This window comes from Entelurus aequoreus, linkage group LG18 (assembly GCF_033978785.1).
Source record: "Entelurus aequoreus isolate RoL-2023_Sb linkage group LG18, RoL_Eaeq_v1.1, whole genome shotgun sequence".
Lineage (NCBI taxonomy): Eukaryota > Metazoa > Chordata > Actinopteri > Syngnathiformes > Syngnathidae > Entelurus > Entelurus aequoreus.
Window position 1 is genome coordinate 20,494,033 of NC_084748.1, and position 25,365 is coordinate 20,519,397.

A 25,365-nucleotide genomic window follows, 5' to 3' on the forward strand; every position below is an offset into this window, starting at 1 on the left:
AAAAGTAAGTCTAAGTGTATGTCTAAGACCCACAAACGCTGGCTGAGTAACAACAATATGAACATTGCATGGAAATTTCTCTGCCAGTTTCTGCATCCCACAGGGATTCTTCTTTTGGTTTTCTGCACCTGCGGTTCCCACACAAGGTTGCAACATTGTTTGTCAACACTGTCTGCTCTCATTTTCTCGCACATTTGACCCTCTGATGTTCTGTGTACCACTCAATCAATCAATCAATCAATGTTTATTTATATAGCCCTAAATCACAAGTGTCTCAAAGGGCTGTACTCTGTCCTCCCCCTGTCTAGGCCTGCTGTGTGTGTGTGTGTGTGTGTGTGTGTGTGTGTGTGTGTGTGTGTGTGTGTGTGTGTGTGTGTGTGTGTGCGTGTGTGTGTGTGTGTGTGTGTGTGTGTGTGTGTGTGTGTGTGTGTGTGTGTGTGTGTGTGTGTGTGTGTGTGTGTGTGTGTGTGTTGGTGCGGTACACAGAACATCAATTTCCACACTTCTATTAGCCCCGGGTCCTGTGGACCCGGACATCTTATATGTAATAGAAATGTGTAGGGGGGGTGTATGGTGTGTGTTCATTAAATATGTATTCTGATATATGTTCTTCACAGAAAATGAGCCAAAGCCAGTGAGTCTCAGTTTGAAAAATTAATTAATTGTATCATTTTTCTATTTAACACAAGGGTTAAACTACAATGTGGTAAAAAATGTCATTTGCTATTATCTCAGGGCATTAAATAGATCGCAACTGGACAGTTTGGTTTGTCTTAGAATATGCTTCGCCTCTCATCCGAGTAGGCTTCATTAATTTGTGCTCAGACTTAGAGGCACACCCTCCTGCTTTTATACTCTAAAAGCAGGAGGGTGTGCCTGGGCAAGGATGGTTTCGCCCTATCGTAGTGAGAAAAACAACTACTTTGATGCAAATGAGCAATCCTAAATGTCAAAGCCAACAACATTTGTTGAAGTGTAATTTACCCTTGTGTAGCATTAATGATAATAATAATGGATTAGATTTATATAGCGCTTTTTTAGACAATCAAAGCGCTTCACAGAAAAGTGAGAACCCATCATTCATTCACACCTGTTGGTGGTAAGCTACTTTCGTAGCCACAGCTGCCCTGGGGTAGACTGACAGAAGCGTGGCTGCCAGTTTGCGCCTCAGCCCCTCCGACCACCACCTATCATTCATCATTCATTTACCAGTGTGAGTGGCACTGGGGGCAAGGGTGAAGTTTCCTGCCCAAAGACACAACGACAGCGATTTGGATGGTACGAGGCGGGGAGCGAACCTGCAACCCTCAGGTTTCTGGCACGGCCGCTCCACCCACTACGCCACGCTGCCCCTTGAGGTATTGTGTGGCAGAACGATCGCTGCGGATCGACTACTACCAGTCCAAAATAGTCAGAATCCCCCACCTAAGCATTCCATTCAGTTGTAAACAAATGGCACACCTTCTGTGACCAGAATGTTTCTTGATGGAGGCTAAATTGCAGAAACTTTTAGGACTAGTTCAGGGGTCTCAAACATGCGGCCAATTGGGGCCCGCGAGACGTTATTGTGCGGCCCCCACCTTAATATGACAGTTTCATGTTAGTGAGGCCCGCGAGTAGTGCTTAACTGCGCTGTGTGCAGATCTGATGGAATCTACCAATCATGGTGTGGTATGAGGCTCTCGACAATGTCGAGGGCGTGCCATGATGGCACTTCCTTTAGTGTCCTCTAGATACTGTCACCGCATCACCTTTTTATCCATACTAACAGCGTGCTGGTTCAGACACATGTATGAAGCTTTTGCAGACACATGCAAGTTATTGCAAGACATACTTGAGGAACAGCCACACATGTCACACTGAGGGTGGTCATATTTTATTGTATTTATTTTTTAACACTGTTACAAATATGCGCCACACTGTGAACCCACACCAAACAAGAATGACAAACACATTTCGAGAGAACATACACACCTAAACACAACATAAACACAACAGAACAAATACCCAGAATCCTTTGCAGCCCAAACTTTTCCGGGCTACAAAAACACACACCTCAACCCCCGCCCCCATCTCCCGAATTCCGAGGTCTCAAAGTTGGCAAGTAGGCATTGACGTCACTTGCGTGATGCAAGCAGAGAAACATTTTGCCGCTTTTCCACGACACCCGCACACGCTCTTCTTCCCTCCCTCCCTGCCTCCCTCGCTCGCCGAGTAACCCCTGGCTGCAGCCCGCAGATCGAGGAGGGGCTAAACGTTTAACCCATGTCGCAAACGGCAACAATCACTTTCTCCTCCATGCTGCAGTTCACCCCGGACTGCACTACACTGCACTGAGTTTGACGGTTGAATGCTGATTGGCTGTTACTTGCATGAATATTTTAATGATCGACTTGTTTGTCTATCCATACATTAGTTTATAATGTACAATAAAACGTTTAGACCAGCCCACATTTAGGGAAAATTTAAGCCCCTCCTCGATCGAGTAACCCCTCACTGCAGCGGGGGTGAACCCATGGGTTAAATGTTTAGCCCCTCCTCGATCTGCGGGCTGCAGCCAGGGGCACTTGCGCTCGCCCGCCTGCTCGCTCCCGCCCCCGCTGTAAACAGTCCGGGCGGGGAAGATGAGCGCTTTGATTGAGACTTTTATTAGTAGTAGTAGGTTGCACAGTGAAGTACATATTCCGTACAATTGACCACTAAATGGTAACAACCAAATAAGTTTTTCAACTTGTTTAAGGTCCACTTAAATTGATTCATGATACAGATATATACTATCAGATATTCCAAAGCACTCCGCCGAAGGAGCGAGCGACAATACAAAAGTGTGGTGCACTGGACCCCAGCGCTGGGCGAATCAGACGTGTAACACGTTAGTGGTGATGTTAGCCCATTCGGGGCTAATTATGCTACCGTAACTGTAAACTCCACGTCGAGCACCCCTCCACCCCCGTTGGCTCCAGACAGAGACGATGCAATATTTCTTTGTTGAGCACAAGGGGCACCCCGACGTGTCTTATTTCATTTAATTTCATTTAATTTTAATTCATCTCCTTCATTGATGTGCATCTTTGATCGATAGACAATTATACCTCAATTATTCAATTATACGTTTACACACCAATGCCTGAGAAGGAGCAGGATGAAGAAAAATCTTATATTTTTCTGCCCCCTTCAACATAATACGTAGTCTTACTTAATGATATCATATAAACCAACAATTACATCCAAATATAAAGAAAACAAACAAAAAAACACACAAAAAAACACAAGAAGTGCAAAACTTCATGATGTACAAACCGAACAAAAAAAACAAAAGAAGTAATATACACCTCACGGGATGATACAAAACAAATACAAAACCAGGCAAAAAATAAGTAAAATAATAAATATAAAGCAAAATGTAAACACTTATGGCTGTCCATATGATATTATTGTTCTTTCTTTATATATTTTTTCATTTGGAATATATTTTTACAATCTTTTATCTCATTGTAAAGAGAATTCCATAGTTTAACCCCCACCACTGATATGCACATTTGTTTTAAAGTTGTCCTTGAATACTGATGTTGGAAATGACCTTTTCTTCTATGTTCTGTATTCTCAGAAGTGATGACAAACATTTTTTGTAAATTTGCTGGTAATGTTTTACTTTTAGCCTTAAACATGACACATAATGTCTGTAACTTTACTAGCTCCTGTAATTTCAATAAACCCGAATTAATAAATAATATGTTAGTGTGTTTTAAGTAATCTACTTTATGAATAATCCTTATAGCTCTTTTCTGTAGTTGATACAGAGAAAGTTGCGGTGCACAAGCAATACAATTTGAAACGTCATTATACAACTAGACATGCTGAGGAGTATGCAAAATACCAGGGAGATGAGAGAGTGAACCGGGTTGCAAATTTTAAAACCAGTCTACTGAGGCAACAAGATTTCGTCAAGAAAGCAAGCGAAAAGAGCGATGCAGCAGTCAAAGCTAGCTACATGGTGAGTGAGATGGTTGCTAGGGCGGGAAAGCCATTCAAAGATGGTGAATTCATTAAAAAGTGCATGTTAGATTTTTTTTTTAAGAAATCTCTTCTTGCGGCCCAGCCTCACCCAGTTTCTGCATCCAGTGGCCCCCAGGTAAATTGAGTTTGAGACCCCTGGACTAGTTGAAAGGACAGTGTTGTATATGGGAGACAGGTGGTGTCACAGACCACCTCCTCTGTTCAGGGATGGTTTTTCAACCTTTCGTACCATCTATCCTCCCTGTCTAGAATCTGTACAATTTTGTTCTCAAAGGAGTGTCGTTTCTTGTTTTGCAGGTAGACAGCTTAGTCTTGGTCTGACGAGTTTGCCCTTCTATGCTGTGCCATGCGTCGGCTTAGGGGTTGTTTTGTTTCTTCAATATATGAATCAGTGCATTCATCATTGCACTGGATAGCATACACCAGATTGTTTTTGTGGGTGTGGGGTGTCTGGTCTTTAGGATGCACTAGTCTCCGTCTCAGGGTGTTTCCTGGTTTGAAGTGTACTGGGATGTTGTGTTGGTTAAAAATTATTCAGAGTTTCTTCAGATAGACCTGAAACAAATGGAATAACAATATGTTTGCGCCTGTCACCTTTTTCCTCCTCATCCACTCTGTTTATGTTATTTCTGGAAGAGGATGCATTTTTTACAAACGACCAGCTGGGGTAACTACAGGTTTTGAGGGCTTCCCTTAAATGTCTATGCTCTTTCTCTTTGGCCTGTTGGCTAGTAGGAACATTATCAGCTCTTTGTAATGGTCTCCTTGCAGGTCTTCCCAAAAAAACTGTCAGGCAGCTACAGCTTGTTCAGAACGCTGCTGCTAGAGTTCTAACAAAGACCAAAAAATGTGAGCACATTACACCAATTCTTAAATCCTTACATTGGCTCCCTGTACATCAGAGAATAGATTTCAAAATCCTCCTGCTCACATATAAATCACTACATGGTCTAGGGCCCAAGTATATCACTGATATGCTCCCACTATATACGCCCTCTAGATCACTAAGATCTTCTGAGACCAATCTGTTAGCGGTTCCAAGAGTAAACTCAAATCAAGGGAGATCATCATTCAGTCACTATGCAACACATAGCTGGAATAAACTTCCTGAAGATGTCAGACTCTCCCCAACTCTCACTACTTTTAAAACTAGACTGAAGACTTTTATGTTCACCTTAGCTTTCAGCTAAATCTTTTAATCTTTTAACTTTTAACGTCTGCACTGTTTTTATTTTTATTGTCTGCATTTTAATTTTGCTTTTATTTTCTTTCATTTCACTTTGTTGTCTGTGAAGCACTTTGAGTCTGCCTTGTGTATGAAAAGCGCTATACAAATAAAGTTGCCTTGCCTTGCCTTGCCTGTGTTGCAGGGTTCTGATAGCGCCCAGTTTGTGAGTCAAAAAGTAGGTATTGATCGGTATATGTGGGTTTTCAGTAAACCCTAACATGTAGGCCCCTGTTTTCTCCAATGTGGACATCACAGTCCAAAAAAGGCAACTTACTGTCTTTGACATCCTCATGTGTGAACTTGATGTTTTTTTCCACTTAGTTAATTTGCTCGGTGAAGGCTTGCACTTCTTTGTTTCTGATTTTCACCCTTAAAAGAGCTCAAATCACTCATTTGAAGGCAAAAACTGGGAACTCAAATGATAATAAAATCACACAATAGATTGGTAAAGAATTTGTCCAGAAGAAATATTACCCAACCAGAAAAATATCTATTGGTCACAGAGGTTGACCAGAATGCCATTTGTTTAGAACTGAATGGAAGGCTTACATGGGGGATTCCGACTAATTTGGACTGGTAGTAGTCGATCCAGAGCGATTGTTCTGCCACACAATACCTCAATGCTAACGAGGGGAAATTAAACTTCAACGACGATCATTGGCTTTGACAGTAGGATTTCTCTTTTTCATCAAAACAGTTTTTTTCTCACTACATCAGGATGAAACCATTCTTGCCCAGGCCCACCCTCCTGGTTTTGGATTATAAATATTTGGGGTTTTGACACCAGCCGCTAGACTAGACCTGACCTTGGTCGTGCTTATAGACCTGACCTTGGTCAGGTCTATAAGCACAAACTGATGAAGCCTACTTGGATGATAGGCGTTCGGAACGTCTTCTAAGACAAACCAAACCGTCCAGTGGCGATACCCTGAGAGGACAATGACCTGGATGAGTGAAAACATTCATAGATATGTCATTAGCTATTGATAATATCTTAGAATGTATAATCATTGAAATATGTAATGAAAAAAGCAAAAACTTACTTATCAGTTGTATATATATAGATCACCTAAGTCAAACAATGACAGGTTTGAGAACTGGATTAAAGCAACTTTTATTGATTAAAAAAATACTTTCTTATGTGGAGACTTCAACATTAACCTCTTGAACCCTAACAACCAAAGTCCATAGATTACTTAGCCAATGCAGGATCCACTTCCTAAGGCAGGGGGAACCTGCGACACAAGAGACCACCCGCCAAGCTATTAACACCAGGGGCGGCGTGGAAGATGGAAGTAGACCTGGGTAGGCAGCTCCAGTTCCCACAGGAGATATGCAGCACCACCTTAAGATCAGATGTGGTGCTGTGGTCTGCAGCTCTGAAGTCAGTAGTACTGATTGAGCTGACAGTGCCATGGGAGGAGGGACTGGAAGCTGCCTACGAGAGAAAGAAGGCAAAGTATGCAGACCTGGTCGCGGAGTGTAGAGAAAGTGGATGGAGGGTGAGACTGTATCCGGTGGAGGTGGGACCCAGAGGCTTTGTGGACAGAACAACACCACGCCTGCTCAAGGACCTGGGACTACGTGGAGCCACCCTGAGCAGATCCACCAAGGAGCTTTCAGAAGTAGCAGAGAAAGCTAGCCACTGGCTCTGGCTGAAACGACGCGACAAGGCTTGGGGAGCAACATCCAAGTAGGTTTTGCTGCAGGGGGTGTCAGGGAGACGTCCCTGTACACTGCCCCGCCACCGGGAGATGTTCTGGGCTAAGGGGCGAAACATCAATGAGAGGTGGTCCCCAGCTGAAGACCCTGCAGCAAAACCTTTTCTGGTATGCGGTCAGGTTTAGGGCTGCCTCAGGGAAGAGGACGTCCCTGCCATGCACAGTCCACCACAGGTGGAGGTGCGACAGGCCTAAGGCCCAGCGGCAAGACCACCTTGCTGTAATTAAAATACTTTATAAACATAATGTACAGTCTGAGTTTATAGCCTTAAATCACAAGGCCAAACAGAATCTCAGAACACAGTGCCACACGTATTGATAATATTTTTACCAATGATTTTGATAATAATACCACAAGTAGTCTGCTAATATCCGATATCAATGGTCGTCTGCAAGTTTTAATAATCTATGACATAAACTAAATGAATAGGAACATTGATGAAAAAAAGACATTTAGAAGAATATGTGTGGAGTTTGCACGTTTTCCCCGTGACTGTGTGGGTTCCCTCCGGGTACTCCGGCTTCCTCCCACCTCTAAAAACATGCACCTGGGGATAGGTTGATTGGCAACACTAAATTGGCCCTAGTGTGTGAATGTGAGTGTGAATGGCCCTGTGATGAGGTGGCGACTTGTCCAGGGTGTACCCCGCCTTCCGCCCGAATGCAGCTGGGATAGGCTCCAGCACCTCCCGCGACCCCGAAAGGGACAATCGGTAGAAAATTGATGGATGGATGCACAGAACAAAGTATGAATGCTTTCAAGAATGATCTGAGTGATCAAAGTTGGGACAATTCAAAATGATGTACATCATGCACATGGTCTTTTTTTTTTTATAAGTTCCGAGATGCTCTATGACAAATATTGTCCATTAAAAAACTTAGTATGAAGCAAAAGAAAAGCAATCAACCATGGATGACAAAATGACTGAAAAATGCTTGCAACAAGAAGTATACATTATGTAGAACATTTATGACACAAAACTCTACAGCGGCAGAAGACAAGTACAAAACGTATAAGAACAAGCTAACCGGCATACTATGAACACGTAGGAAATAATATTCAAACCAATTATTGGTCCGGAACAAAAACAATATGAGAGCAACATGGGGCATCCTGAATAGCATTATTAAACATGGTGCTAAGAAGGATGATCCTAAATAATTCTCAGATAGAAACGTAAAAAATTACAATATGAACAAAGTAGTTGAAAGCTTCAATAAGTACTTTGTGAACATTGGACCAAATCTGGAGGAGAAGATTCCAGATCCCAAGTCAGTTGAGGATTTAAATGACACTATAGACATTAATCCCAACTCGATGTTCCTTGAGGGTGCGACAAAAGAGGAAATAATCAATATTGTGTCAAATGTAAATTCAAGACCTCAACTGATTGTCACAGAATTGATATGGAAACAATAAAAAAGGTTATTGAAGAGATTACATAATCTTTAACATATATCAGCAACCTACCATTTCAAACAAGCAAATTCCCAGATAAAATGAAAATAGCAAAAGACTGGTGACAAACACCAGTTTACAAACTACAGATCTGTTACTCTACTTCCACAATTTTCAAAAATTATTGAAAAATTGTTTAACAACAGATTGGACAAATTCAAAAATAAAAATGCAACACTCACAGACAACCAATACAGATACAGAGGCAACATTTCAACATCAGTGGCATTAATCAAAATAACGGAAGAGATCACTAATGCAATCGATAGCAAAAAATGTGCTGCTGCAATGTTTATTGACTTAAGAAAAGCATTTGACACAATCAATGGTAATATCTTAATAAACAAATTAGAACGGTATGGCATCAGAGGGTTGGTCTTGAACTGGGTAAGAAGCTACTTAACAAACAGGAAGCAATGCGTGAAGCCAGGCAAACACACGTCTACAATATGAAGACCAAAATTGTTCAATATGTTATATAAACGACATTTGTAATGTTACAAAGAACTTAAAGTTAGTATTATTTGCAAATGATACAACTGTGTTTTTTCAGTAGAAAACAGACAGAAGCTACTACAAATAATAACCCCAAAAAAATGAACAAATTAAAAATACGGTTTGACAAAAACACTATCTCTAAATCTCAGTAAAACGAAAATAATGTTATTTGGTAACAGTAGAAGGGAAAGTCAGTAGGGATGATGTTCGTTAAGAAATTATCGATGTCGATGCCATTATCGAATCATCTTATCGAACCGATTCCTTATCAAATCTCTCATCGAATCCAGATAGGTTGTTCTGTGTGCACCTTGTGTGTGCACTGAGTTCCAAAAGCCGTAGATGTTATGTGACTGGGCCGGCACGCTATTGTTCTGCTGAGGACAGAATGCGGACGTTAAAGGGTGAAGGTTTTAGGTGAGAGAGGACGCTAAAGGCACGCCCCCAGTGAGCATATAGTGCTGCTATGTGCGTTGTAAATTTAAAAAAATGCAGACAAACACATCACCAACATGGGCGAGGTGCCGCTCACTTTCGACATCCCGGTGAAGCACACTATGGAGAAGAAGGGGACCAGCACGGTAGCGAATCGATACGCACAACGGGGCAAGAGAAGTCAGTTGTTACTTTTTCCGAGGAGCCCCACGGCAACGAGACTGACTTTGAAAATTACGAGAGGGAATCTGGCGTGTTTGATGGAGAACTTGCCCAGCTGTTCATTTCGGACACAGAAGATGAGGACTTTGATGGATTTGTGGATGAGGATTGATCAAAAAATAATGTGAGTACACTGATAAATACTTCAATAAAGTACAACCAAACTCAGCTTTGCTCCTGCTGCCTTTTTAAAACAGCGTCCATGCATGCTAGCGTATGTTTTAAGGTAGCGTATGTTTAACCATGCCTGCGCCCAAAAATACGCTGCGCCTTATTTATGCGTTAAATACAGAAATAGCACTCATAACTGAAACGGCGCCTTTTAATACGGTGCGCCCTATGGTCGCGAAAATACGCTTTGATAACGGGAACCAGTTCTCAAAAAGGGATTCAAATCCATCGAAGCATCGGGAGAACCCGTTTTCGAACATCATCCCTAAAAGTCAGACACAAATACAAATAGATGGAGTAGACTGAAAGGGTAAAAGAAAACACATTTTTGGGTGTAAGAGGTTGTATATTTATGTAAAAATATACAACATTAAGTAGCAAGAAACACGTCAATAACGAATAAAACAAAATATGTTCTGGACCAAAAACCACTCCATATTCTCTACTGCTCGCTAGTGTTACCATACCTGAATTATCGTGTAGAAATATGGGGAAACAACTACAAATGTGCACATCATTCACTAATGGTGTTACAAAACAGATCAATTAGAATAATACGTAATGTTGGATATAGAGAACGTACAAATCCTTTGAATTGAATCAAAAATATTGAAATTCAACGACTTGGTGCATTTGCAAACAGCTACAATTATGTACAAATCAAACTATAACCTGCCAACCAAGCATGCATAACAATTATTCTCAACAAAAGAGGAGAAATATAACCTTAGAGGAAAATCTAATTTAAAATATTTGTATGCACATACAACAATTAAGATTTTTAGCATATACGTATGTGGGATTAAATTATGGAATGGATTAAACAAAGAAATCAAACAAAGCACCAATGTTCAGTTTAGGAGGCTGTTCAAACTACAAATGTTCACAAAGTACAAAGAAGAAAAAGTATGATGAACATCTTGAAATTTTAAGAAAGAAAAAAAAAGATAATTATTATTTATGTATTTAAAATTACTTATGGTGTATTTATTTATTTATTATTTAATATCACATGTCACCAAATGTTACATGTTTGGGGAATTTGCACATGATTAAAATCTACAGAAGAATAATAATTTCATATATTTATTCACAAAAAAGTATTATTTTTTTCTATGCTACGTATGTGCCTCTTGAAACCTCACTGTAGGTTTTGTAAGGTCATGTTACCTCTAAACTAAATTGATGCTAAACCACCCTTTTTTCTCTTTTTTTCCAAATAATCGATAAGTGAACCAACCGTTAAGGAACCGAATCGTTAAGCAGAATCAAAAGTGGAATCGGAAAAAGCTTATCAATTCCCATTCCTAGTCATAATGACTTAATCAGATTACAATATAAAATCGATTAGGTGTGCATCCTAACTTGGTTAAGCAGTTGAAGCGTAGCGCTGCTCGCCTGCTCCAATACTGAGGCAGAATGAGTCGATAACGAGGCGTGGGTCAATAACAAATTTTGTTGGACGATGTATCGTCACACATATTATTGCAGATTAAAGATATTATTGTCAACATTATTTTGAGACCTAATTACGCATTATCCATCCATCGTTTGTCTATCGTTTGTCCCTATCAGGATGCCGGGGGGCTAGAGCCTATCCCAGCTGCACTTGGCCAAAAGGCAGGCTACACCCTGGAGAAGTCGCCACCTCATCGCAGGGCCAACACAGACAGACAACAATCCATGCACTAGGTCCAGTTTAGTGTTGCCAATCAGCCTATACACAGGTGCATGTTTTTGGAGTTGGGAGGAAGGCGGAGTACCCAGAAGGAACACACGCAGTCATTGGGAGAATATGCAAACTCCACACAGAAAGACCCCGAGCCCAAGAATCGAACCCAGTCTTCTCACTGTGAGGCACGAGCGGTAACCACTTCTCCATCATGCTGCCTAAATAGAAGGCTTTTAATTATCCTAAAAGGCTACACAGAGTGTCCGCCCTGAGATCGGTAGGTTGGAGTTCAAATCCCAGCCGAGTCATACCAAAGACTATAAAAATGGGACCCATAACCTCCCTGCTTGGCACTCAGCAACAAAGGGTTGGAGTTGGGGGTTAAATCACCAAAATGATTCCCGGGCGCGGCGCCGCTGCTGCCCACTGCTCCCCAAGGGGATGGGACAAATGCAGAGGACAAATTTCACCACATCTAGTGTGTGTGTGACAATCATTGGTACTTTAATCTTTAATCTTTAATCTTAATAAATAAAAACAAAACTGTCTCTCAATCTCCTTTAGCAAAAAGTGCACTTTAATAAATATTGAATGGCTTGAAGTGCAGTTGTTTCCCCAGTTTTCGATGCCAAATGTGGCATACTTGCTTGTTTGTCCGTGTTGATAGACTCATCCTGCTCATTTATTTTGAAGCCAGAATATTCCCATACAGATACATTTAGTTTTGGAAATATTTTTGTTTTCCTACAAATGTTTATTACTTTGTGGTGCTTTTCACTAGCGAGTAACCCTAACCCAGTCAAGACGCAGATTATGGCTGGCTGACAAAAGGATTCCCTCTGTTAATTGTATTCTGTTTACCACTTTTCTGAATAAATGCGCTCAAGTGCTCTGCGATGCACATTGTGCACCCAGGCATGTGATTTGAACTTAATGAAAAAGATGGGTCTAGGGCAGTGCAGGACATGAGCCTTCCCGGCAAATTTCTGAGCAGCATGCATTTTCCTTTTTCTTTCTGCTTTAGTGGATTCTGCCTTGGATTTTATAGCCAATTTCTGTCTCTTTGACTCCCTCTCTACTTCTAACTGCTCCAAATGCAAAAATCATAAAGGGTACAAACAATGTTTATTCTATTAGCTAACTTCCTTTATCTGAATTTGTGATTTATAACATGAAATAACAAATATCTTGCAGTCATGTTGTTTATGTTTCAAAATGATTCAACTCTTCAAAGTCAAAATATACACAGTAGAAATAATTAACAAAGTGTCAGCTACTGCCTTCTTCTAAAACACCAATAAAAATGAAATTTTGCATTTAGACTGGCTATACTGTAGCAAAAGTAATCTCTTCTCCGACTCTATCGCCGTCATTTGGGATGTGCGTGTCTGTTGTGATTTCCCTTTATGGTTTGATGACCTGCCCTATCTTGCCTCTGATTTTGTTCAAGGCACAACCTGTGTCACAGAAATATTAAATGTGTATCCCAAGGTAAAACCATATTTGGATATTGTAAATAGTTTTGTACAGTTTTGAACATTGTTTTTTTTTGTTTTGTTTTTGCCAGTTTTAGCTAGGGATAAAGCACAACTACCAATTCATGATTTTCATTTGCGTCTAGGGATGATACTCGAAACCGGTTTTCCCGGTTGTTCGATAAGAAAAGAACCGAGTCCTCGGACTCAAATCCCTTTTTGAGAACCGGTACCCGTTATCGAGACCACTATAGTAAAGAAAAAGAGTTGGTTCTTTATTCGAATCCCTGGGAACGAAACCAGAAATGCTCCGTGAGACATCACAAGAAATGACGTCACGTAGCTCGGTCATTAGGCGCAGATAGCGAAAGCAGGAAAAACAATGCACCGGAAAAAGCGCTCCAAGGTGTAATAAAGTTCAAAACAAAATATATAATCCAATGAATAACTTTACTGAGAGATTTGAGCAGGGTACAAACACATGACGAACACTTTTACGACCAACCGGAAACATAGCAACCAGGCTAGCAACGCACCTCCTTTACGGCAGCTGTCGCAACGTTCTTAAAGCAACCTTTTTTAACTTTTGTTTTTCTTTCCTTGTAAACAAAACAAAATCACACTGTATATGTGTTGTCTGTCTAATTATAAATAATGCAAACGAGGCGTGTTGGCTGAGTTCTTGACGTTTACTTTCACAGCGTGCTCATAACCTCATTCTTAGCTGCCAGGTGACGACATGCAACAACACTTTTCGGGGCTACCGCGCATGCTCGTCACTCCCATTGCATGCTGGGTAGTGTAGTTGCTATATTCCCTGGCTCATAACATCACATCTTTCCCCCTATAAAGAAATAATGTTAACTCAATAAAGTGTATTTCTTTTTTTAGCTTTAACGTTTCATTTTTTAGCATTGTAACCACATTTGCAAACAACTTTTCTCTTCATAGAATTTTCTTTCAATAAAGAAATAAAGTGCAAAAATGTCAAAGCATCATAACAAACAGTTATGTCAAATAGCAGCAGAACTGCACTTTTTTGAGAGCTGTATTATTTTCAGTTTTGTGCCCAAGGGACTGATTTTATTTAACACTATAGTATTATTTATACACCTATAGTGATCACAGAGACAAGTTGTTTTTGTGTTACTATATATATTTATTTTTCTGAAAAATCCCACTTAATATACTTTGGATAACAACAGTCAATATTTATTTATTTTATTTTATTTTTTAGGGGGGTAACAGTCAATATTTATTTATTTATTAGATTTTATTTTTTTCTTATATAATACAAGTGAGCTTTTGTTAAACCAAATATTGTGTGTTTTTTTTCCATATACAACAACCTATCTGGACACGATAAGAGAATCGATAAGGAATCGGTTCGATAAGAGGATTCGATAATAAGCTCGAACTCGATAATTTCTTATCAAACATCATCCCTATTTGCGTCTAATATTATTTTAATACATTTGAATTGACCTGCATTGGCACACATTAAATAAATACATTATTTTAAGGAAATACGTTCGAAATTATAGCACCACCTGTTGCTTCCATATGCATTTGGCTTATGTGTGGTCATAACCTGAATTGAAGATAGACATTCGGGCACTTGAGCATACATCCTTACCGCTATTGATAATGACACTGCTGCAAGTTCTGTTTTCCCCAGGTGGCCACAGAACACCGTGCTGACGACGCTGATCATAAACACCATCAACTGGGAAATGACCTGGAGTAGAACAATAAACATAGTTGTTTTAGTTTCCATTTAATCCTGACACATCAGAACACATGATTACATTTAGATATGTATTAGACTTGTTCAAAATTCAGAATTTGGAGTTTTCATTTAATTCATTCAAATAATTAATATTTGATTTAAAATGGCTATGTTGAATTGAATTACAGGATGTGGAATCAATTATTTGAGCAAGGGCTAGACCAGTAGTGACCAATTATTATTTCCATAGGGCCACATGAGAAACAGAAAATATTGTGGAGGGCTGGGCCAAAAGGCTTAACTCAATTCTGCATAATTTGTCATGACGCGGAGTTGAACCCACGTTTCCTCTGCTGGCAGCACGCTCAGACACGCCTCTGCTCGCGCTGAGCACAACACGCCCACACAGCAACAAGCCTGCAACAATCACTGATCAGTGCACCTGGACTTGACGAGGGGGAGTGGCATAAAGACCAGCGGACCTGAGGAACCTTTGCCAGAATGTCGCTAACCTTCCAGTAAGCATCACGTCTGGCATTCCCTTTTCCCAGTGATTTCCTCGTCCTTGTGGTTGCTCTATCTCTCCGTGTTTTTTTCCTCCTGGTTCATGCCCTTTTGTATTTCCACAGTGGCTCCCCTGTCCTCCGTGATCGTGCCTTGTCACTCGATACCCATCCGGGTTCCTGACTGCTCTCCCCGATCCACGACCTCCCTGCTCGGAACCAGACCACGCTGCCCTGCTCTTGCCCACGACCTCTTACCTGTCCATGAACTGCCTCTTCGCCTTGTCCCTTTGGATAACAACGAAAGATACAACCAACATTTGCAGACAACAACCCTAGGTAACATTTACATTATTAATATTACACATAGTCAACACTCATTCACTTTGAGTAGCATACACACGCCACGTATTCATCAAAGGTTTAAAATAAACCTTGTAAACCGCAGTCCTGCCCTGGTTGTCTCCTCCTTCCCTTCTGTGATACACAACATAATTGTGTGAATGCTCCTAAGCATTCACGCCTATGGTTTTCGACACCAAAATTCATCTATTTTTAATTATGGGCCTGCTGCAATGCAAGCACCCATTCACATGATGCTAAGCGGCAGTGAATTGGCGCTTGCAATGCAAGCAGCCCATATTATTATTGCTCATACTTCACAGTTTATTATTATTATTATTATTATTATTATTATTATTTCATCCTGATTCTATCCTAAACTCTCACGAATAATAAGCGACGAACCAACCAACAAACCCAATCTTATACCGTCGGAAAGGTCTCAATATAGGCAACAGAGGCACTTCAAGTCGGGTACGTTTTGGGTTACCATGGCAACGCTATTCCGAAAACTAATCACTATGAGCCTATTGAATAGGTACGCAACCTTTATAATGGCGGATATTTCCAGCAGAACGCTCCAAACTGCGAGATTACCTCCTCTTGTAGCTCAGCCATTCTTTCACGTAGCTCGTTGCGTAACGTCTCATTTTGTTCACACACTTGTCTACTTTAACCCTGACTAAAACGTTTTTACGTCCAATGTTTTGGCTGGATGGCCATCCCAAGGAGGCGAGCGCCATCGGGGTTTAATGGCGTCCCGAAAATACGCTTTTTCTTTGGTTAACAACCTGTCCTCACGGCCACATCTTTAATCCCACTGTGTTTCGGTGAAAACGTTGACACACATGTCCTCTCTCAGAAAATGTAACTTTTATGGAGGGTTTAGAATCTTTGATCAAGGTGAGGAATATTGATTGGAAGTGTTTATTGCAATCGAGTGTTTGTTATTCCAAGTCCCCAAGCTACTACGTTTTCTAATATTACCGTATTTTTCGGATTATAAATTGCTCCGAAGTATACGTCGCACCGGCCGAAAATGCATAATAAAGAAGGAAAAATATGTCGCATTTTTGGGGGAAATTTATTTGATAAAATCCAACCCCAAGAATAGACATTTGAAAGGCAATTTAAAATAAATAAAGAATAGTGAACAGGCTGAATAAGTGTACGTTATATGACGCATAAATAACCAACTGAGAACGTGCCTGGTATGTTAACGTAACATATTATGGTAAGAGTCATTCAAAAAACTATAACATAGAACATGCTATATGTTTACCAAACAATCTGTCACTCCTGATCGCTAAATCCGATTAAATCTTCTTCCTCGGTGTCGCTTCTGGTATCCTTTCTTTCTGCTGCTCGACTGCCGTTTTCTGCGGCATATTTCACTACGTCCAGTTTGTAATCTGCAGTATATGATTTCCTTTTCGGTGCCATTTTTGTTCAGCCCTTCTCAGTTTTTATAAGTTACCGCCAATGTTGAAATGATCCATTTTCCTAGGTACGTCCGTAGTAGCATGTAGCATCTTTTTTTTTCACAAAACACCGCCACCATGACCCACAATGCACTTTTGCCATGACACGACCCCACATAATTTCTATTGGTTGACGTGTGTGTGTGTGACGATTGCTGACGTGTGTGTGACTATTGCTGACATTCGCCTCGTCTCTTACGGGAATGAGATAAATAATATTATTTGATATTTTACGGTAATGTGTTGTTAATTTCACACATAAATCGCTCCGGAGTATAAATCGCACCCCCCAAACTATGAAAAAAAACTGTGATTTATAATCCGAAAAATACGGTACTGGGGGATCTAAAGGATTGCATTAAGAAACACTGGTACATTTCAAAGGGCGATCCTCCGATAGGTCATGTATTTCAGGATCTCCCAATTCTTGCTCATAAACATACTCCTAATTTAAGAGACAAATTAGTCAGAGCAGATTGTTTTATTCGTCCACAACATTTTCTATCATCTCTTCCCAATGGTAATTTCTTGTGCCGTAACTGTGTTCAATGTAATGCTATGATTAAAGGTGAAAATTTATTTTAGGATGTTTTCTATAATGGTTTTCCATGAATTTGTCTATATGCATATCATGTATGTCATATATATATATATATATATATATATATTTTTTTTTTTTGTTGTTTTTTTTTTGTGGCTTTCGGTTGGTGCTTCATTTTGGTACTTTATTAGTACCGTATTTCCTTGAATTGGCGCAGGGAATATAGTATTCGGACGTCTAGAATTACTGCCGGGTCAAACTCGTTTCTCAAAATAATTAACGCATGCTTGGCCTTATCGCCGGTTCATTATTGACGCCGGATCAAATTCGTTTTGCAAAATATTAATTTTATTATCGCATGTCTATAATTTTCGCCGGGTCAAACTCGTTTCGCAAAATATTTAGCATATGGCTAGAACTTCCACCGGGTCAAATTCGTTACGTCACGAGTGACGCTTTACCTGTCCTCATTTTCAAAATGGAGGAAGCTGCTTTCAGTAGTTTGCAATCGCACAAAGTAAAAAAGATAAAGAGCTACCGGTGTTCAGTAGGATTTAAGGTCCAAGCTATTGAATACCGGTACAGTATGCTAAAAAGAACAGTAAGCAGATATGTTTTATTAATATACCGTAGCTGCGTGTGTCAAATACTGTATGAGTCATGAAATGACTCCCGCCTCCTGGTGGTAGAGGGCGCTGCCACGCTACTGATCCTTCTTGCGACTTCCGGTACTGCAGAAGAAGTGAACACACGCAGCAAGGCATTTTTTTTTTCCCTCTGCCTGAACTTTTAACAAGGAGGATTACATACCGGTATCTAAAATAAAACAGTTTTCCAAACTGGACTTTCAATCGAAGCAGGAGGTAATAATTAAAGGAATATCTCCATCGAGACAGAGAGACATTTAAAACGGAAGAAAGAAAATAAGGAAGACTTCTATAAACAAGTTATCGATGCTTTTGGTCAGAAGGAGCTGCAAATGGACTCCATTTATAAGTACAGGTAAGACCATAATAACGTTTTTTTTATTAAATGTGCTTTTCATGATGGTATGCTTACATCACACTCAAAGCGCACGCCTAAATTTACCGCATTCCTTTTGGTAAACGCCGGAGTGAGAAGAGGTTTTAAAATAATTACCGCATGCACGGCCATCCCACCGGTTTCCGGTAAACGCCGGAGTGACAGGAGGTTTTAAATTAATTAGCGCCCCTGCGGCTATTCAAGGAAATACTGTATTATATATGGAGGGAGCTATAGCTATTCTAGCGCTTTATTTTTTTTTCCACTGTGCTGATGAGCTATGTCTCCTTTTATTATAAGGGTTGCCTACACATTTTTTTATTGCTTTATTTATTTTCCTATGATACTATACTGAGTCTTTGATTTATTCTGTACAATTTTCCTCTTATTTGTGCACTTTAATTGTTTAAGTTCTTGATTTATGTCAATTGATTGATCACAGCTGTGACTATTTAAGTGCATCATTTCCTTTTGAAAATTGCACACTGATGAAGACATTTTCGAAACCGGTACGTGTTTGGTAGCGCCTGCGTAGTTTGTATTAAAATTATTAGAAGAACACAAGTGTTGCTGGCCTTGCTTTTTCTTTAAGAAAACTTTTTGCCGTGCACCTCTTTATGTTTTATTATGCTTTTTGGAGAGTGCGTGTTCAACTGTTCCCAAACACACAAGTCATTGTTTTTATGTCAAAATTATAGATGTATGCTGTTTTTATTTACTGTAGACAGAGAAAATAAATAGCATTATAGGGTTGGGTCAAAGTAAAGGCACACTAAAATAAATACATAAAGTGGGGTGTGGGGACCCCAGAGGGAGTTGTTGTCACGGCGCGGAGTCGAACCCACTTCTCTCCTGCAACTGAGTGTCACAGTTCCCCCTCCGGCTGCTCGCCCGGACACGCTCACGCTGATCGCAGCACGCTCACGCTGAGCGCAGCACGCCCACGCAGCGACAAGCCCGCATGCAATCGCAATCTGCACACCTGGGACTGATGAGGGCGAGCTGTATAAAGGACCAGGGGACCCAAGGATCCACGCGGGAATTTAGTTACTTCTTTGTGTACCGTAAGCCTTATGCTCTCTCACTGTTGTTGTTTTTCCCTCTGTGATTCTGACGTCCGTGTTGCTCTCCCGCAGTGCCTTCCCGAGTCTTCCCTCTTCGAGATCTCCCGTTGTTTCCCCTGTGTTTTGGACTGCCTTCCTCGTTTCCCGACTCCTCGCTCGCCCCTGGACTCTTGACGTCTCTCTCTGCCGCACGGACCCCTCGCGGATCTTGGACCCCCTTTGCCTTGCCCTCTTTGGACTTATCTGCTTCCTCAACAACACTAGGTAACGCACTTCAGATATCTACACACAGTCTTACACCACACACTCTTGTATTTTGGTCACACACCATTCTATAGTTTAGTTGTATCGTTTATTATTATTATTATATATGTATATATATATAATCAATTATTCAATATACTGCCCTCTGGTGTCTGAGCCGTCACCTCCCCTTTAAGTTAACCATAACAGTTGTAGAGTGTTCACTGCTAAATGACAGTTAATAGTAATGGACCCTTATTGGGGCCATTTAGTTCCATATGTACATTCTTTGTTACATTAACATTATTAACTATGTAGGAACTTAAAATGTAGAAGTTTTGCTTCTACATTTTGATGGTTTTCCATCAAGCATGGAGTTATAGTTTAATAACTTATAAATGCATGCTTACCTTAGCTAAAGCTAATTACTACTCAAATCTCATCCGCCTCAACAAAAACGATCCTAAATATTTGTTCAGTACAGTAGCATCGCTAACCCAACAAGGGACTCCTCCCAGTAGCTCCACCCACTCGGCAGATGACTTTATGAATTTCTTTAATAAGAAAATTGAACTCATTAGAAAGGAGATTAAAGACAACGCATCCCAGCTACAACTGTGTTTTATTAACACAGATACGAATGTATATACGACGGATATTGCCCTTTGATGAAATAACATTACAGGAACTCCTATGGCGTGTAAATGGGATAAAACAAACATGTTTACTTGACCCACTTCCTGGGAAACTTATCAAGGAACTGTTTGTAATATTAGGACCATCAGTGCTAAATATTATAAACGTATCACTTTCCTCTGGCACTGTTCCCCTAGCATTCAAAAAAAGAGGTTATTCATTCTCTGCTCAAAAGACCTAACCTTGATCCTGACCTCATGGTAAACCCACCTTCCGTTTATTTCGAAAATGCTAAATGAACACTTAGCGTCTAACAATCTGTGTGAACCCTTTCAATCCGGTTTCAGGGCAAATCACTCTACGGAGACAGCCCTCGCAAAAATGACTAATGATCTATTGCTAAAGACGGATGCTTATGCGTCATCCATGTTGCTGCTTCTTGATCTTAGCACTGCTTTCGATACCGTCGATCATAATATTTTGCTAGATCGTATCAAAACATGTATTCGTATGTCAGACTTAGCCTTGTCTTGGTTCAACTCTTGTCTTACTGACAGGATGCAGTGCATCTCCCATAACAATGTGACCTCAGAGTATGTTAATGTAACGTGTGGAGTTGCTCAGGGTTCGGTTCTTGGCCCTGCACTCTTTAGCAACTACATGCTGCCGCTAGGTGACCTCATATGCAAATACGGTGTTAGCTTTCACTGTTACGCTGATGACACCCAACTCTACATGCCCCTCAAGCTGACCAACACGCCGGATTGTAGTCAGCTGGAGGCGTGTGGGGGGGTCCCACATTTGCGGTCCCCTCCAAGGTTTCTCATTGTCATCCCATTGAGTTGAGTTTTTTCTTGCCGAACTATTCCGCTTATAAAGCCCTTAAAAAACATTTAAACACCTCCTTTAAGGTTTTATATACATCATTTAAGTATATATGTACAAACCCCAAAACCAGTTAAGTTGGCACGTTGTATAAATAGTAAATAAAAACAAAATACAATAATTTGCAAATCATTTTTAACCTATATTCAATTGAATAGACTGAATAGACAAGATACTTAACGTTTGAACTGGAAAACGTTATTTTTTGCAAATAGTAGCTCAATTGGAATTTGATGCCTGCAACATGTTTAGAAAAAGCTGGCACAAGTGGCAAAAAAGACTGAGAAAGTTGAGGAATGCTCATCAAACACGTATTTGGAACATTCCACAGGTGAACAGGCTAATTGGGTGCCATGATTGGGTATAAAAGCAGCTTCCATAAAATGCTCAGTCATTCACAAACAAGGATGGGGCGAGGGTCACCACTAAGTGAACAAATGCGTGAGCAAATTGTCAAACAGTTTAAGAACAACATTTCTCAACAAGCTATTGCAAGGAATTTAGGGATTTCACCATCTACGGTCCGTAATATCATCAAAAGATTCAGAGAATCTGGAGAAATCACTACACGATGATATTACGGACCTTCGATCTCTCAGGCGGTACTGCATCAAACAGCGACATCAGTGTGTAAAGGATATCACCACATGGGCTCAGGACCACTTCAGAAAACCACTGCCAGTAACTACAGTTTGTCGCTACATCTGTAAGTGCAAGTTAAAACTCTACTATGCAAAGCCAAAGCCATTTATAAACACCAAGAAACACTGCCAGCTTCACTGGGCCCGAGCTCATCTAGGATGAGGTCTGACGAGTCCACATTTCAAATTGTTTTTGTAAACTGTGGACGTTGTGTCCTTCGGACCAAAGAAGAAAAGAGCCATCCGCAAAGTTCAAAGCCAGCATCTGTGATGGGGTGTATTAGTGCCCAAGGCATGGGTAACTTACACATCTATGAAGGCACCATTAATGCTGAAAGGTACATACAGGTTTTGGAACAACATACTGTATGTTGCCATCCAAGCAATGTTATCATGGACGCCCCTGCTTATTTCAGCAAGACAATGCCAAGCCACGTGTTACAACAGCCTGGCTTCATAGTAAAAGAGTGCGGATACTAGACTGGCCTGTCTGTAGTCCAGACCCGTCTCCCATTGAAAATGTGTGGCATAATATAAAGCCTAAAACACCACAACGGAGACTACGGACTGTTGAACAACTTAAGCTGTACATCAAGCAAGAATGGGAAATAATTTCACCTGAAAAGCTTCAAAAATTGTTCTCCTCAGTTCCCAAAAGTTTACGGAGTGTTGTTAAAAGGAAAGGCCATGTAACACAGTGGTAAAAATGCCTCTGTGCCATTTTTTTGCAATGTGTTGCTGCCATTAAATTCTAAGTTAATGATTATTTGCAAAAAAAAAATAAGTTTCTCAGTTTGAACATTAAATATATTGTCTTTGCAGTCTATTCAATTGAATATAAGTTGAAAATGATTTGCAAATCATAGCATTCTGTTTTTATTTAATTTCAAAAACGCATCACGTTTGCTTTTTTCCCCAACAAAATAACTGATTACTTCTTACTTCATGAAAGCCAAGAAACATAATAAAACATTACTTACTGTACAAAGTCTGCTGTCATTATAATGTGAACTGCTAGAATCTTGTTACATTCCTGTTTAGATGAAGAATGACTCAAATCCTCACGAAGAAAATGGAGGTGGAGCCAGGCGTCTTTTTGTGTCGCTCTCGCCATTACCGTGTCTAACTTGGCGGTCAAAATGTACCAACTTGGCGGAATTTGCCTCAGCCTTCTACTATTCAGGTAAGATGCATGATTTATGATTTACAATAAACTTCCAAGGAGCAGGGAAGCGAGGAAGCAGCTGAACACTCGATGATGTAAACATAACAGCATAAACTGGTGATCACGTTGCCGCTTTAAATAGTTTATCTGTGTCCGTGCTTATAATATTAATATCACTAATACTTGTTAATATTCTAGTCATGAAATATAAATGGAGTATTGTTGCTGCTTTTTGGATGGTTATTTATTGGGTTTTATGGGCGGAATAGAGAACCTCCCATTGGCTCCGCAGTAAACTGACTTTTAACTACGCTAATTTACAAGTTAGAATGCTTTTTTTTTTTTAAAAAACATCCGTCATGTCATTTAAAATGATTGTGAACGATAGGCAACATTCCAAAAAAAGTGCAGTTTTCTCTGTCTCTTTTGTGGGACAAATATTGTTCCTTTTGGCCAGGTTATAGTGATTATGCCACTGTGGTTTCTGTTAAAACAGTCATTTATCCCCTGATGAAAAGTCTCCATTAGAGTATAGATCCTGTTCTGTCTCCCTGTAATGTTTGATCCTGTTCTGTCTCCCTGTAATGTTTGTCTGATCTTGAATGGGATTGTGCTGAAAATTTTAATTTCCCCTCGGGGATTAATAAAGTATTTCTGATTCTGATATTATGGTGTTAATTTATCATTATTATAGTTTCACTGCCTTTTATTTAATTTGTTTCCTGTGTTTTTTCCCCTCGTGTTGTGCATAGTACGCACATAAAAAGAAATGTTAAAAAAACAGACAAAGAGCATGTTTCTAGCAAGTGTTTATTTTAATAAACAATCAAACTCAGCATTTTTCTCTTGTTTGATGGAAAGTTGTACATTAAGTTATATATTTATATAATATAGCTTTAATTTAGCAAGCTACTTTTGCAGTGTAACTTGTAGTGTTGCTTGATAGTTTCCCCTGTAACTTAGCTACATTTAATCAAGAGTAACTTGTAGCTTAGTTTACTACATTTTCCAAATAGCTTGCCCATCACTGGCTATCATATACGGCTAAAATTTTGTTTTGTAATTTGTATTTTTTTTTTAATCTGCCATTGTATTTGTAGTTTATACTTCATACTGATGTATGAGCCCTACAGGCAGAAGTCAGTATTTTTACTTGTAGTTATTAGGTGTCCACCATCTTTTTTGTAATACAGATTCACCTTATTGTGTATGCTATGCAGTGGGTTTGTCCAGGATTTTTGATTTAAACCAACATAGGTAACAGTTCGAGTCTTCTGAACTGTCAGACCAAATTTGGATTTTCATCATGATCATTCACGACTCAATGTGAAATTAATTTAGCATGGTCTGCACCCACAAAGGCGATGTAATACATTATTTTACACACAATAAATAAGTAGTCAACTCACCCAGGCATTAAGCTGTTCTAAACACCATCCTCACTCACGGTTTTAACTTTTGGTTCTTCCTAAATTTGTATTTAACATTGTTTCTCCTTAAACGTGAGGTTGATTGCAAGTAAATTACTTAATTTGACGTTATGTCATTTATCAATTGTAATATACAATGTACAATCTTACAGTTTAAAAAAGGTTTAAACAATTTGATGTTATATGGATGCTTTATTATTGCTAATGTTTTTACCATGTATCCACTTTAGCTCACATTCAATCACTATTCTGGTGACAATTTAAAAGATATATACCAGTCTTTATTTTAGCTTCAATATGTGGACTATGCAGCTTTTAATATATTTATTGTCAGAACAGCAATAGTTTTTTAACCTGTCCATATATTTGTAAATACATATAATACTTTAGAGAGTGCATTGTGTTTCCACTTTTGCATTAGTTCAGGGATATATCCTCCTAATGTTATAAAGCAGTCACCACAAGACAGCAATAAGCCCCTTATGGCAATAGTCATCTGCACATGCAAAACATATTCTGGATTTGAGCGTACACGATTCTCCATCCATCCATTTACTACTGCTTGTCCCTATTTGTAGGATATCCACGCAAACCGTACTATATGAGGCCCCAGGTCATTTTTGCTGTCATTGGTACTTTAACTATTAACTTTAACACTTTTTTTTGCAGTCAAAGTTGAGAGTAACATCCATTGACTTGAACTTTTGTCTCGTGTTCTTTTGAATATGTAACAAATGCTAACAGTTAGCATGTTGACATGATAAAAGTTATCATGGTAGCAAGA

At 39.8% G+C, this 25,365-nt stretch overlaps 1 protein-coding gene across 2 annotated transcripts in view; it reads right to left on the reverse strand.

Moving 5' to 3' along the window:
• The window catches only part of LOC133633929 (multidrug and toxin extrusion protein 1-like), a 147,371-nt gene that overhangs the window by 89,402 nt on the left and 32,604 nt on the right, over positions 1 to 25,365 (reverse strand). For both annotated transcript variants that reach the window (XM_062026747.1, XM_062026748.1), the window contains exon 2: positions 14,535 to 14,636. In XM_062026747.1, coding sequence (XP_061882731.1) covers positions 14,535 to 14,636 — 102 coding nt within the window. The remainder of the gene's footprint in view (positions 1 to 14,534; positions 14,637 to 25,365) is intronic.